Raw genomic sequence first — 13661 nt, forward strand, 5'->3', positions numbered from 1 at the left:
ATAATTTGGTGCATTATGAAATGAAAAATACGATAAAGAGCAAACTTTTGAGCAGATTATATCCTATATCAAGAAAGAATTGGAATACATTTCACTTTCAAAACTACAGCAATTGGTCTCCACAGTTCCCAAATGCTTATAGAGTGTTGTTAAAGGAAGAGGAGATGCAACATAGAGGTAAACATGCCCCTGTCCCAACTTTTTTTAAATGTGTTCATACCATCAAATTCAAATGGACATGTATTTTTTCAACATTTTATATGTTGTCTTCGTACTATTTTCAATTAACTACAGCGATAAATGATTTTTACATCATTGCATTCTGTTTTTATTTGCATTTTACGCAGTGTCCCGATTTTTTTGGAAACAGGGTTATATGAACATGAACTACTTAGGGCTAAATAAGTGTGTGTGTGTGTGTACTAATATTCTTTACAGTATAGACATGTTGAAGCGTGCATGGTGAAGTCTTATCCACCAAAAGCACAAGCTAATCTTCTGCAAACAGTATGAAGCGTTATTTGTCCTTAGATCACCATTTGGCATTGATCTCTTTTTGTATAAGGAAGTATGTGAGAATGATGTGAAAAGGGTTTGCCCCAGCTGGTTTGACACAATGACTCCGATTAAATACCAAATGGCACCCTACAGTATGTGTTACCTATTTAGTGCACTTGTTGTTATAAGTAGTGCACTTGGTAGCTGATAGGGTGCTGTTTGGGAAGTGACCTGTGTGACATTCAGCTGACCACATTAAGTGAGAAATAAGATGATATGATTATATCATCTCTCTGGGCAGATTCACACATGTACTGTAGAAAACTCTTTCATGCATAGGTTTACAAAGGCAGCTGAATTTGGATTTGAATAAAAAAAATAATAATCTGCCAAAATTAGAAAAGCTCTGAGAAAAAGTTCTAATGGAAAAAAATCGAATGTGTTATTGATTAAACGTTGGTGAAAAATATTGAATTGGGCTCTCTTGTGTTAATTTGGCCATTTTGTTACAGAGCGTTTCTCTAGTCTTGAACAATTAGTTTACAGGGAATAGTCACGGCATTGTACTATGTCAGTGTTATATTCCGATAATAAACATCCCTACACAATAATAGGTGATTTTAATGTAAAAGTATATAAAGCGGTGACATGGTCATGACATTTTAACAGTTGTACTATTATGAACTCTTTCCCCAGTGTTATGGTCTTTTATGTTACTCCCCATGAAAATTTTTTCTGTTGTTCAGAACACAATAATTGAGAGAATGTTCTGATGAAAATAAAATACCACTGTGCTGTACATCATCACTGTTAGCAGTAGAACAGTCCATGCAAGGCCTTAGACTTGGTAACTAACTAATAACAGACTTCACAATTTGGAAAGATTCCTTTTCACACCTTGGCCGAGATGACATGCCACAAATCAAAATGTGCTCATCAACCAACTATGTGCCTAGTTTGTACATAGCGTACACAGCAAACATAAACTATGTTCATAGTTCACACATGGCGTACAGGAACGGTTACAGAACGGTTACAGAACTGGTGTTTTTGTTTTGTGCTCTTCTGAGAATAACTTCAGGGATATTTCCAAAAACATCATCATCATCTCAAATCATGCTTTCGTTTTGGCGTGCTCAAATCACTGGTGCTTTCCATCAAAGTCCTTCTTCGCACATTATTTTCAGTTTTGTTTACTTTGTTGTGAGCTATAAAACATTAGGGAGTGATCCAGGATTGGAACTTTATAAATTCCCGGTGAGAGCTTCCAAAGGAAAGTTTTTTTTTTCTAAAACGTCCATGTTACCAATGCTTCTATAAAAAGTGCTGTGCAAAGCTGAAGCCTGTATAGATTTACAATATGGAAGATCTACCCTGGGATAGAAACCCCAGGGAGAGATTTCAACCAGAGATTGGTCTCTTTCATTTTTCCCAGCGTCGTTCCCCTACGTCTGATCATTATGGTCATAGAACAGGGCTGTCTGGGGGACTGTCAATCCCAACACTGACCAGTGGCACTGGCCCTTGGCAATATTTACTCTGTAAACACACAGCTTTGTCTGGCTAGTGACAGGACAACAGCCAGGGTTGATATGGAGAAACGCCAGATGCTCTGCGTCAGTCAGCTCTATTTCCATCTCACACGCACAGTAGAGAACAGTGGGTCATATCTGGGCACTCGGTACAGTCAAAAAGACAGATCCATAATGTAAGACGTGAGAACTCGGCACTCGTCGGTTTGCCGGTTTGGCGGTGCAGTGACCCTGCTTGACCTCCGCTTAACAAACCCCTTGTGAACCTGGATCTCAGCTCGGCAGCGTTCTTGCCACTGGGAGAAATAGCTGTGATTCATTAGGGCCAACTTGGGGGGGGGGGGGGGGGGGCTGTGATTGGTTTAGTTTCTAATTTGGCACAGTTTACTCATCACCAGGGCCATGACAAAGGGCGATGGAAGGGTGGAATTACACGCTATGCTCAGGGGATTATTGCATTGTGACGGTGTGAGCAAACACGCGCCGACGGCTATGGCTGCTCCCTCCGCTCCCGTCTGGAGCCCAGGCCTCCGAGTTTAGGTCTGTTCGGGCGGTCTTGACTGCTGCTTGCGGCGATGACATCATCCCTGAATCATTCAGCGCCTTGCCTGTGTACATATGCAGTTGAACAGCTATCCCTCTTACTCATAAGCTGTCAGCCAGACCGGTCCGCTAATACAACTGGTGATGTAATGAACAACTCCAGGCGTCCTTTCCTTTGTTCCTCGGATCAAACGCACAGAGCAGAGATTGGTCCATGCCTGGGGTCTGAAACCCTCAGCTCTCAAGCCCGATTGCTGCTCTTGAACCTCTCCCTAGTTTATCCCTGGCTAGATACAGTATGCATGCTAGTTTTGAAACAGACAATTCAAATATAGTTTGTTTGTAATTGCGGTCTGTAAGTAGGTGTGTGCAGGGTACTCGGATAAAACGAGTACCATTCCGCACATGAGGATTTTTTTCCAGATGGTAATATTCTATATCATTATCCATTTCATTATCCATATTCTACAAACACAAACTGTGTGGAATGTTGAGCACTCAATTGGCTGAATTGGCTGTCAATAAAGACACGGGCAGTTACTGGGGCATTGAGCCTGATGCAAAGATTGATTCCTGCACCCCCTCTCGTTTTTCCGTGGATGTTCTCACTCATTGACACAAACACACACTACTTCTGCATTCATCATCCACCAGACCACCTACATTTCTTTCTCCGAACACATTAAGTGTTAATCATAGTCCTTCAATAGCAAGCCATCAAGCTAACTATATTATGTATTGAACTGTTTTTTTTTTTGTAGTTTTAGTACAGTACTTGAATACTAGCTATTTATAAATGTAGTTAGAAAGATCTTCAATATCTCTGAAGATGCATTTTATGCTTCACACACACACACACACACACACACACACAATCAATAAGACATGAGGCTGTTAGCCTGTTTGACATTAGCACATGGATGCACTTGCATACATCAGTGAGAAGCAAAGCTCCTTTTTTGGAACATTGCACAAAAGACAACTGCTCTTTGATTTCAGATGCAATAAATATATACTGTGTATATATATATATATATATATATATATATATATATATATATATATATATATACAGATCAGCCATAACATTATGCCTAATATTGCCCTGACCCGTCGAGGCATGGACTCCACTAGACCTCTGAAGGTGTGCTGTGGTATCGGGCACCAAGACATTAGCAGCAGATCCTTTAAGTCCTGTAAGTTGTGAGGTTGGGCCTCCATGGGTCGGACCTGTTTGTCCAGCACATCCCACAAATGCTCGATTAGATTGAGATCTGGGGAATTTTATGTAAAAGGAAACGTGATTCATCAGACCAGGCCACCTTCTTCCATTTCTCTGCGGTCCAGCTGTGATGCATTTTAGGGGCTTTCGGCAGTGGACAGGGGTCAGCATGGGCACCCTGACTGCTCTGTGGCTACACAGCCCCATACGCAACAAACTGCGATGCACTGTGTGTTCTGACACCTTTCTATTAGTGCCAGCATTAACCTTTCGTCAATTTGACCTACAGTAGCTCGTCTGTTGGATCGGACCACACGGGCCATCCTTCGCTCCCCACGTGCATCATTGAGCCTTGGTCGCACATGACCCTGTCGCCGGTTCACCGCTTTTCCTTCCTTGGACCACTTTTGATAGGTACTGACCACGGCAGACCGGAAACACGCCGAAAGGGCTGCAGTTTTGGAAATGCACTCACCCAGTCTTAGCCATCACAATTTGGCCCTTGTCAAAGTCGCTCAGACCCTTACACTTGCTCATTTTTCATGCTTCTAAAACATCAGCTTTGAGGACAGAATGTATCCCACCAAGTGACAGGTGCCATGATAACGAGATTATGAGTGTTATTCACTTCACCTGTCAGTAGTCATAATGTTATGGCTGATCAGTGTATATATATACGTGTGTGCATGTGTGTGTGTAAATATATACATATGAATATATATCGCTGTTTGATGGGTTCTTAAGAATGTTGTCGATTCATATTTGGAAAATCAGTTTCCTTTGTAGGTAGGTATTTCATTGGAGACACTGGACATCTCATCTTTAACCTATTTTTCATGTCACAACATTCCGATGCTGTGTCCAGTTCAATCATCTGTCTCCCTAAACTCAGATTTGGGGATAATTTGACTTTTAGTTTCAGCTGTTATGAGTGGTGCTGAATATCAGGTTGTGCTGCTCCAATTTGTTGGGCAACTCCCACAACGCGGTAGAATCTTGACTTGATCTTCCAGTCTAATATGTTGCCGACGTCTATAGATGTGCAGGTTTTATTAGTCTTCTCATCAAGGTACAGTATACGCTTGCGTAGCGTGTAATGCCGAAAGCTATAAAGTACACCGTGAATGGAGCTTGTTAAGGCTGTCGGGCCGTGACTTTTTCATAGTCATGAGTCAGCGATTAACGTAGCCCTTATTCGATGTCAAGGATACAATGCTCGCTTGACTGAGCAGCTGGGCTGAACAGATCACTCCTTTCACAGCCCAGCTGTTGCTCTCCCCGGCCGTCCAGAACCCAACCCCAGAAAGCCGCAGGCTACAGCCCACTCATCATCCATCCGTCTCCTCCTACAGTGCTCTTTCCTGTCACCCCCCCCCCCCCAAGAACCACCCCAACGCAGGTAAACGGCCATGCGTTCCCGTAGCAACAGCCTAGAGGACACCACCAAGGCCAAGCAGCACCAGGGCCGGTCGCGGCGGCGGGCCGCAGAACGCGAGGACCCGCCGGGCGGGGGCGCGGGACGGGTCAGGCACGGAGAGCCACCCGGCGACGCGGGCGCAAACGCCGGCGCGGTGCAGAGGAGGGAGAAGGGGAGCGGCTCCGGTGGGAGTGCCGGCGGCGACGGTAGCAGCCAGAGGGAGAAGACAGCGGGGGGGAAGGGCAGGGACCTATCACGGGATGACCTCCTCTTCCTGCTCTCCATGCTGGAGGGAGAACTGCAGGTGAGACAGCCGGACCGAGGCTAGCGGAGGACCGGGTCAGGGCCCGTAAGGTGAGGAAGTGGACTGAGCTGGACTGGGTCCGACTTGTGTGTAGTGAGGAGTTCACTGGACCATCCCAGGTCAGAGCTACTACTGGGTCATACTAGACAGGGCTGGATGAGGGCTTTAGAAATAGGCCAGGTTCTGATGTGAATAATCTGTGGTAAGGGTGCATTTAGCCAGGGACAGCCTGTTTATAGGGTGGGTTTATTGGCCAGCAGCCTGGTATAGAGCAGGGCGGAACTATAGATTGTAGACAGATAGGTAATGGTTGGGGAGATGGGGAGGGTCTCTGACACCAGAGGAGCAGTGAGTAGGCCCGGGAAAACCCAGTTCCATATGATGTAACTTTGTACAAACCCTTTAATCCGCCCTCCCGACAAGGTCAAGGAGTGAAAGGCTGGTACGCTGGAGGTCACCGCTGTGGCTTTGTGACAGGGCGTGAACCCAGACTGATGGTGGGGAGATGGAGAGAGCGAGGGATAGATTTGTTCCTTGGTATAGGGCAAGGTCCATTTCCAGTCTCCAGTTTATGCCCACTCTTGTTTTCTCTTCCCTCTCTCACGCTCTCACCGTCCCCTGTCCCCTTTCTCTTTTCTCTCCCCTGAACCAAGGCCAGAGACGAGGTGATCACGGTGTTGAAGGCTGAGAAGATCGACCTGGCCCTCCTGGAGGCCCAGTATGGGTTTGTCACTCCGCAGAAGGTCCTGCAGGCTCTGCAGAGAGACACCATCCAGGGCAAGGCAGAGACCTTCCAGGAGGACATCTACGAGAGGCCCATGGCCGAGGTAACCCAGTCAAACTCTAATGCACAAGCCAGAGGCCTAGCTGACGTAAAACATTCACAATGTTCAATGCATACAGTTCCAAGGGGTCCCTCATGTTAGGCACCCTGATAAGCTGACTGCTAAGGGCTGAGACTCAATGCTTATGCTACAATATGCGCTAGCAACATTTTAGGTTCAGATATTGTCTGTTTTGGCATTCATGACCAGACCATTTTAAAATGACTGTGTACATTTCATATCAGCTCACAGAGGAGAATCATGGGGTGCGTTGGGAGCAGCTTAGTAAACATTCAACACTCTCTCCCAGCTGGACAAGTTGGTGGAGAAGCAGAGGGAGACCCACCGACGCATGCTGGAGCAGCTCCTGCTGGCCGAACAGTCCCACAAGCAGGCGCTCTACAAGCTGGAGGACGAGAAGAGGAACCACGGGGACTTCATGAGGAAGAGCGACGAGTTCACCAACTTGCTGGAGCAGGAACGAGAGAGGTTTGATGCTCTAATTTCTACAACAACAGCAATAAGCAAGCAGGCGAGCAAGTTCTGTATGCATGTACATACACACGGCGCGCACACATACACACACACACACACACACAAACCCACATACAAGAGCTGAGCACCCCTTCTCAGAAACACTCCTCAAAGTTTTGAATGAACGGATTGAAATCAAAACATTCCTGCCTAAGAACTTTTAGGGATGGTTTTACAATTACTGTTTAGAATTCAGAAGAAAGGGGCTTTAAATCAAAACAATGCAATACATCAATGGCAAAATGCCTTTTATTGGTAATCCCTTTATAAATGATCTGGCTTGCATTATAACCCACGTTCCGTTGAGACATGTCATCGTAAGATGACAGAGCATCCCATAATGCCTGGAGAGCTTTGGCTCACCGTCTTCAAAAGCACAATAGACCAACCTTGAAAAGTTGCTAGGGACCGATTTAGACTGATGATCGTGTTGGCTACATTAAAGGAATAAGTGTTCTTTATGGTTAACCGGTATTTACCTAGAATTAAGAAACACACCGTGAATAGTAGACTAGTAGATAAATTGTTCTGGAAGATTCCCCTTTTCAAGTTCAGTTTTCCTAAACATCATGTTAGGTTTCTGCAACACTGGAAAATGTGCTATGTATAATATTATAGGACACATTGGTATGCCCAGGAGATGAACAAATATTACATTGCATTGTATACACATTAACAGATCCACTGACAGTGAGTGTAGTTTTCCCCTGTTATGAACATCAATCGTGCCATAACTCAAACATGACAGACTCCTTTTGGACAAAAGTACGAAGAAACTAAGACCATAGTTGGCAGATCTGGACGTTTGGAGTGAAACTTAAGGACTTGGCCCAGAGTGAATAATGCCTTTGCCATTGTTAAAAGCAAAATGTCTCTCTATTTCTTGAACTGTATGAACACTCTGGCATTTTCCTATTTGTTGAAAGTAATGTCTTTATATGGCAATGTCAGTGAGGGAAGTGCTTTAGGCCTGTGAGAGATACGGCTGTACCCGCCCGGACTGAGAACATTCAAGCCCTAACAGGGAGTACACCTTCCGAGGGAGGCCATTCCTTTTGTCAGACACATCTATCATCACAAATCTCCAGAAATCGGACTACCAAACAGGCACAGTTTGTACCAAAAAGGTAGAGTTCGGCTCCCATTCACCCCCTCCATCAAGCTGCCTCGACAAGATTACATGCCCGCTGTCATTTAACAGAGAGGACGAGAACGAGAGATAGAGGCATACATAAACATAGAACTCAGCCATATCGAGTGGCTTAATTACGGCATCCGCATCATCAGGAACCTCTCCGGGTCGACCTGTGTGTTTGGCTTGGCTGGTCACGACCATGGCCTGCAGAACTGGGCTCCATCACGGTTCCGTAAGAGCGTGTCAGGAAGTGGTGGAGTGCCATGACAAATAGCCCTCCGTCCAGGGTTCACCTTAATTAGTCCGTGAGAAAAAGCGAAGGATCTGCAAGAGAGAGGGAGAGAGAGAGAGAGAGAGAGGGAGAGAGAGAGAGAGAGAGAGAGAGAGAGAGAGGGAGAGAGAGAGAGAGAGAGAGAGAGGGAGAGAAAGAACATAACAATTGAGGAGGGAAAGTGCATCAATCATCACGCTTGTTCGACACGATGTCGGGTTGCCGTGGTAATGACAGGCGTTTTGCCGGGGACAGTTACGCTGGAAGACATCCGGGTTTTGGCTCGAGGGCGCAAACGGTAAAGAGAGTAGAGCTGGATGTTTCTGTCCGCATCTGCCTTCATCATCCGTCACCCTGCTCTGAGACACATTAAATCAGCTAGAGTGCCAAGAGAAGTGCTTGGTTACAGTGATATAGCAAAGCTAACGTGGGGTGTTTCTGAGGTGCTGTCTGGCCTCATCCAATCCAATCCATGATTGTTTGTCTAGACTATCCTCAAAAGACAGATAATTTTTTTCATGGCTATAATCGGGATAATTATAATGTTATGCTACACTGCTACCCGCTATCAGGTATCTACAGAGCCAGTGAGCTGTAATAGGATTTGTGGCTCCTGGTGTATCACAAATGTATCCCTTCATTGGGTCTTAAAGGAAATGAAACTGTGTTTATTCAAACCAACAAAGAAACAGAGCAGTCAAAGTAACTCTGCCCACCAGCAAGTATACAGAATGTCAATGTGTAATGGTCTTGTCTTGTGTTTAAGATTTCGACCAAACATAGACATGAAGCTGGGACAAAAAAAGGTTATGTGAGCTATAAACCTTTTTGCCCAAAATGGAAAACATATTCTCTTTGACTCGCTTGTACGTCTACAGTGAAAATAATTACTTGAAGCAACTTCAATAAATAACTGTAGCCGTCGTTCCATTTCAGGACCTCATACTTCGTGTGGTGGCTTCTGTTCAGAATAATAAGGGAAAAAATACGTTTCAAAACATTATCACAGGTGGTGGAAAAACTAAATGGCAAAACAGCAAAAATTCAGAACACAAAATGTAGACAGACAAACCAGTTATCATTCTTCTGGAGAGAGAATCAATAAACCCCTATGGTATCAAAGCAGTGAATGCCCCGTTTCAACTGCACTGCTCCGTTTTTAATTTCATGCTCGTTAATCCATTGTTGTATGATGCATTTTCACTGGATGCCATCATTTCCTTTCTGGGCTAGCAAGCAGCGATGTGATTACATACTCAGAGGGGTATGTGTAGCAGGGATTTGAACAGGGACTGGACCCCTTGTCTCCCCTTTCCTCTCTCTCTCCCTCCCTCTCTCTCTCAATCTTTCCATCTCCCTATTTATGTTTATGTTGCACAGAGCTTCCGACTGTGGGTTGACCCCTCCCATGTCCTGGAAAGCCCATGTAGCATGTAGATCTGGTGGTTTTGGAGGCGAGGGGTAAAGTGGGGGTGGGGGGGGCATGATAGAGGTCAAGCAGCTCCCTCTGATTAACCGGCTTTTAAGCCGTGTCCAGCCTTGATGAAGTCATTGCAGTGCATGACATGTGTGTGTGTGTGTGTGTGTGTGTCGGTGTGTGCGTTTGTGCTTTTGTGTTTGTTTTGTGTGTGTTAGTATCAGGGTGTGAGGCCAGAGTAGCGCTGAGCACATTTAACCATCAGCAGATGTTCCCTAAAACATGACTTCAACACACATGTTACATACTGCACAGAGGCATTTCAGCTCTGGCTCTTTCGTTTGGTCTTTTTAGGAATTGGAAGGGATATCATGTTTAATGGCCGCCTATATTTAAGCTTCACCTCGCGTTCCACGACATCCACACTGTAACCCGCAGGGGCCCGAAGGAGGGTTTGTTTCAGGGACAGCGGGGCAACCGAATGCGGAACTGACCTCATAAATCCATAGGAGACGAAATCCCCTTAATGTGGCTATTTTAATGTGGTCACGTTATATAATAGCATGGATACACTTCATGGTAGCACCTAAGACATTGGTTTGACAGCACGATGGACGAGGGTTTTCTCTTTACAGCTCTTCCTCTTTACGTTCCCATTTCACACACAGCGGCTTGGCCTGACAGCCGCTGACGCCGGTCATGCACAATGACATCATTCAGGTGCATCTGGAACATTCCACTGCCGTGCCATCATTCCTCGGATGCCTATTACCAGGCCGCGTCCTGCCACGTGCCCTGTTTAGTACCACCGTACCCTTGAACAGTGCCCGCGGGGTCAAACCAAGTACACTAGCTAGGGAGCAGGGCACCTGGCGGGACACGACCCGAGTCTCAGTCTTAAAGATGGAACATTGGGCGTTTCGATTTGGTTCCACAGATTCATTATAGAGCAGGCCCAGACTGTCTCTGGATGGCTTATCCTTCAGGGTAGGTTATGAACTCGCTATTTTTGTCCGAATTGACTACACATGGTCTGGGACCTTTAGGAAGTCATTGCCCAGCTGTTAACCGTGCTCTGCCACAAGCACATGAAGGATCCATTGCCACATCTTGACTATCTTTTGTAAGTTGCTATCATTCATGATCACATTTACCACGGGAGGTATCGGAAATGATGAACCATCTGTTGACGACAAATTGGATTTTAGAGCTTCTAGAGCTCTAAGTCTGTCATGACTTTGGGGAAAAGTACACCTGTATCCTCAGGGCTTCCGGGAATACTTTTCTGCAATCACGCATATGTTGCATTCCTGTTTGGAATTTTTGTGTAATGTCTCAGGATACAAAACAGACATGACATAACGTTTTCTGCTAAAACATTTGAATCCCAGACTGGAATAAGATGAAGGAGAAATAAAAACCACTTTAATTTGTTAATTGTTTCTTCTTCCGCTTTTTGCTCTACTTTTTATGTGGAATCCAGTTGGAATTTTGTGGATAGAGTTGCGACGACCGAGGTCATCATGGACTTGGTAGGGAGAATGGCAGGAAGATAAATAGACACGATGAGATTACTTTTAAAATGTTCGTAGTGGTGGTCTCTAAGGCCCCACCACAGGAATTGTGGTGAGGTCTAGAGTTATCACACAGCTCTGACATATTCACAGACTCCTAAACATGAAGATGACACAGACTTGAAGATGACACAGATGTGCTTTATCCAAACAAACCAGACTAGAACCCGGCTCCAGTGCGTCAGTACATCTATGACCTTCCACTTCCGAGGAAAGTCTGGCTTAAGGAATTCACTTTAGGAAACATACCTCAGTATAGTCAAAGTATCTACAAGTGTAGGAGTTGTACTCATTTTCAAGGTTCACCCGAACTTTCTGTTACAAAAACTGGAGGATTGAGCAACAGAATATGATATTTCAGGAGTCAATCTATTCTCTTGAGGTGGCTGTGGTAGAAAAATAACTAAAGATGACAAAAAAAGTCCAATACTTGCTATTCATCTCTTGCTTTTCAGTCACAATGTTATTGTGTCACATAGGGATGACCAATGGAAACTGTGAGCTGATTCCTGATTGTGACCCAAAAGACTAGTCAGCCAACACTCCCGCTTTCTCCTCTTTAGACAGATAGTGAGAGGACTGTCCAACTGGTCGAGCCATGGTAAAGTAAAAAACACTGAATTAGGAATGTGACAAAACTCAAATATTAAGTAAGTCAAGCTCTTATTGAATTATATATTCGTAAAGATGGAATCTGCAGTAGTGGGAAACTGCAACTGTTCAGCCAGTGTCATTGTTTTGTGGATGAAGCGAGGACGAGAAACACATCGCTCATCAAGAATTTAATTATTCTGCTGTTCTATCACAAAATCTGTTTATTTATTGTCTATATTGTTGTAATATTGCAAACAGAAGCAGCATTTTCACCCTTAAGGGTTCCAGCTTTAACTGGACAGTTTCAGTGTATGCCACTCAACACAGAAGACACGATTAGATTTTTGTATGTACAGTATTTAGTTAAACAGTACTCACGTGTGAGTAGAAGGTTAACTATGATTAAAACCTTGGACACAATGACAACAAGTTAGCATTACAGATCCTCATTACATGTACATGCTTTATTTAGAGCCTTTGTAGACAATGAGAGTAGACAATACAGAACCAAGAGAGAAATGTGCCTCATTTTACATGATTTGTAAAGGGTTTCGTTGACATAGGTCAGTACTGACAGACAAGACAGGGCTATGGGTTGAAGGGCTACGACTTGAACCATTGTAAAATAATTCATTGTTGTTCAACATTTTGATCTTCCTCTCAAAATGTCTAACCACAAATTAAGGTAAAATTCTTAAAATGTCTTTTGCATTTCATTTCAACTGTGTCATTAGCTGCTCTTAAGTTGTCTATTACTTCCTGTTTCACTATTACTTCCTGTTTCACTATTCCTGTTACATGAGGTGACACACAGGCCTAACTTTCTTAATTATCTATCAACACATTGGAGATCAGGGACCACAACGGTACTGAGGCTAAAAGTTGTTGACCTTCATAAATTCGGCAATGGCTATATAAAACTGAATGTTATTAGGAAATTTAAATCCACTGGAGCTGTGACAAACCTGCCTGGAAGAGGAATCAAGTGTATTTTACCCAAACAAACATTGAGTAGGATGGTTTAAGTCATAAAAAGGGCTTCAGGGGTGTATGGCCCGTCTGTACAATGACAGGAACAAATAGTTCTTCACTCCTAGCGGCCTGTTGGCCAAAACAAATGACTCCATGCTGGGATGTCACCAGGAGAGGATTATAGCTATATATCACATGGACATTGTAACAGTTGAGATTGAAGAGCGACACCAGACAGGCCATACTTTTGGACATCTCATAATGGGCACTTCTTGGCTGTGTGTGTGTTTGCAGGGCCACTGTGTGTGTGTGTGTGTGTGTCTGTTGCCATTTATGGCTACAGACATCTGATAATAATTACCTATTAAGTGTTTGGACTTTGATGCTGCGGCTCTGTGGGAGGATGTTTCCAGTGGCCTGTTTTCACAGGAGGCATGGTGGTTATCGAAGCTTAGGGGCCCGTTGCAGACAGCGAGGCTGGTCCTCTTACACGTCGACTAGCGACGAGCCCGGCTGGGGTTCGAGATTCTGACTTAACGTAATGACATGCAACTGATGGGCAGCTCCCAACTGGGGTCAGTCTGCTGAAAAGCCCTACGGCCGCTATGGTCATTAAGCCCCCATGTCTTTCAATGGGAGGACATGCAGCGAGGGAAGGACATTACATACATCCTTAACGCGTCATTCTCTTATGGCCCTGGCAGGCTGCGGTCTCTGCTCGCCCTATCCACAGCCGGGAATTAGTGATGCGTCTCCCTGGCTCCGGCACGTTCCGCTGCGTAGGAAGCGGGAGAGGTAAACAGACATTGGCGGTGATCCTTAGA

The 13661-nt window shown here is 44.7% G+C and overlaps 1 protein-coding gene across 2 annotated transcripts in view; it reads left to right on the forward strand.

The window, feature by feature from the left end:
* filip1l (filamin A interacting protein 1-like) overlaps positions 1–13661 on the forward strand; it is a 61620-nt gene that overhangs the window by 18818 nt on the left and 29141 nt on the right. For both annotated transcript variants that reach the window (XM_013139836.4, XM_020042442.3), the window contains exons 2-4: positions 5195–5516; positions 6170–6343; positions 6651–6829. In XM_013139836.4, coding sequence (XP_012995290.3) covers positions 5205–5516; positions 6170–6343; positions 6651–6829 — 665 coding nt within the window. In that variant the 5' untranslated portion in view covers positions 5195–5204. The remainder of the gene's footprint in view (positions 1–5194; positions 5517–6169; positions 6344–6650; positions 6830–13661) is intronic.

This window comes from Esox lucius, chromosome 22, assembly GCF_011004845.1.
Source record: "Esox lucius isolate fEsoLuc1 chromosome 22, fEsoLuc1.pri, whole genome shotgun sequence".
In the NCBI taxonomy this organism is placed as follows: Eukaryota; Metazoa; Chordata; class Actinopteri; order Esociformes; family Esocidae; genus Esox; species Esox lucius.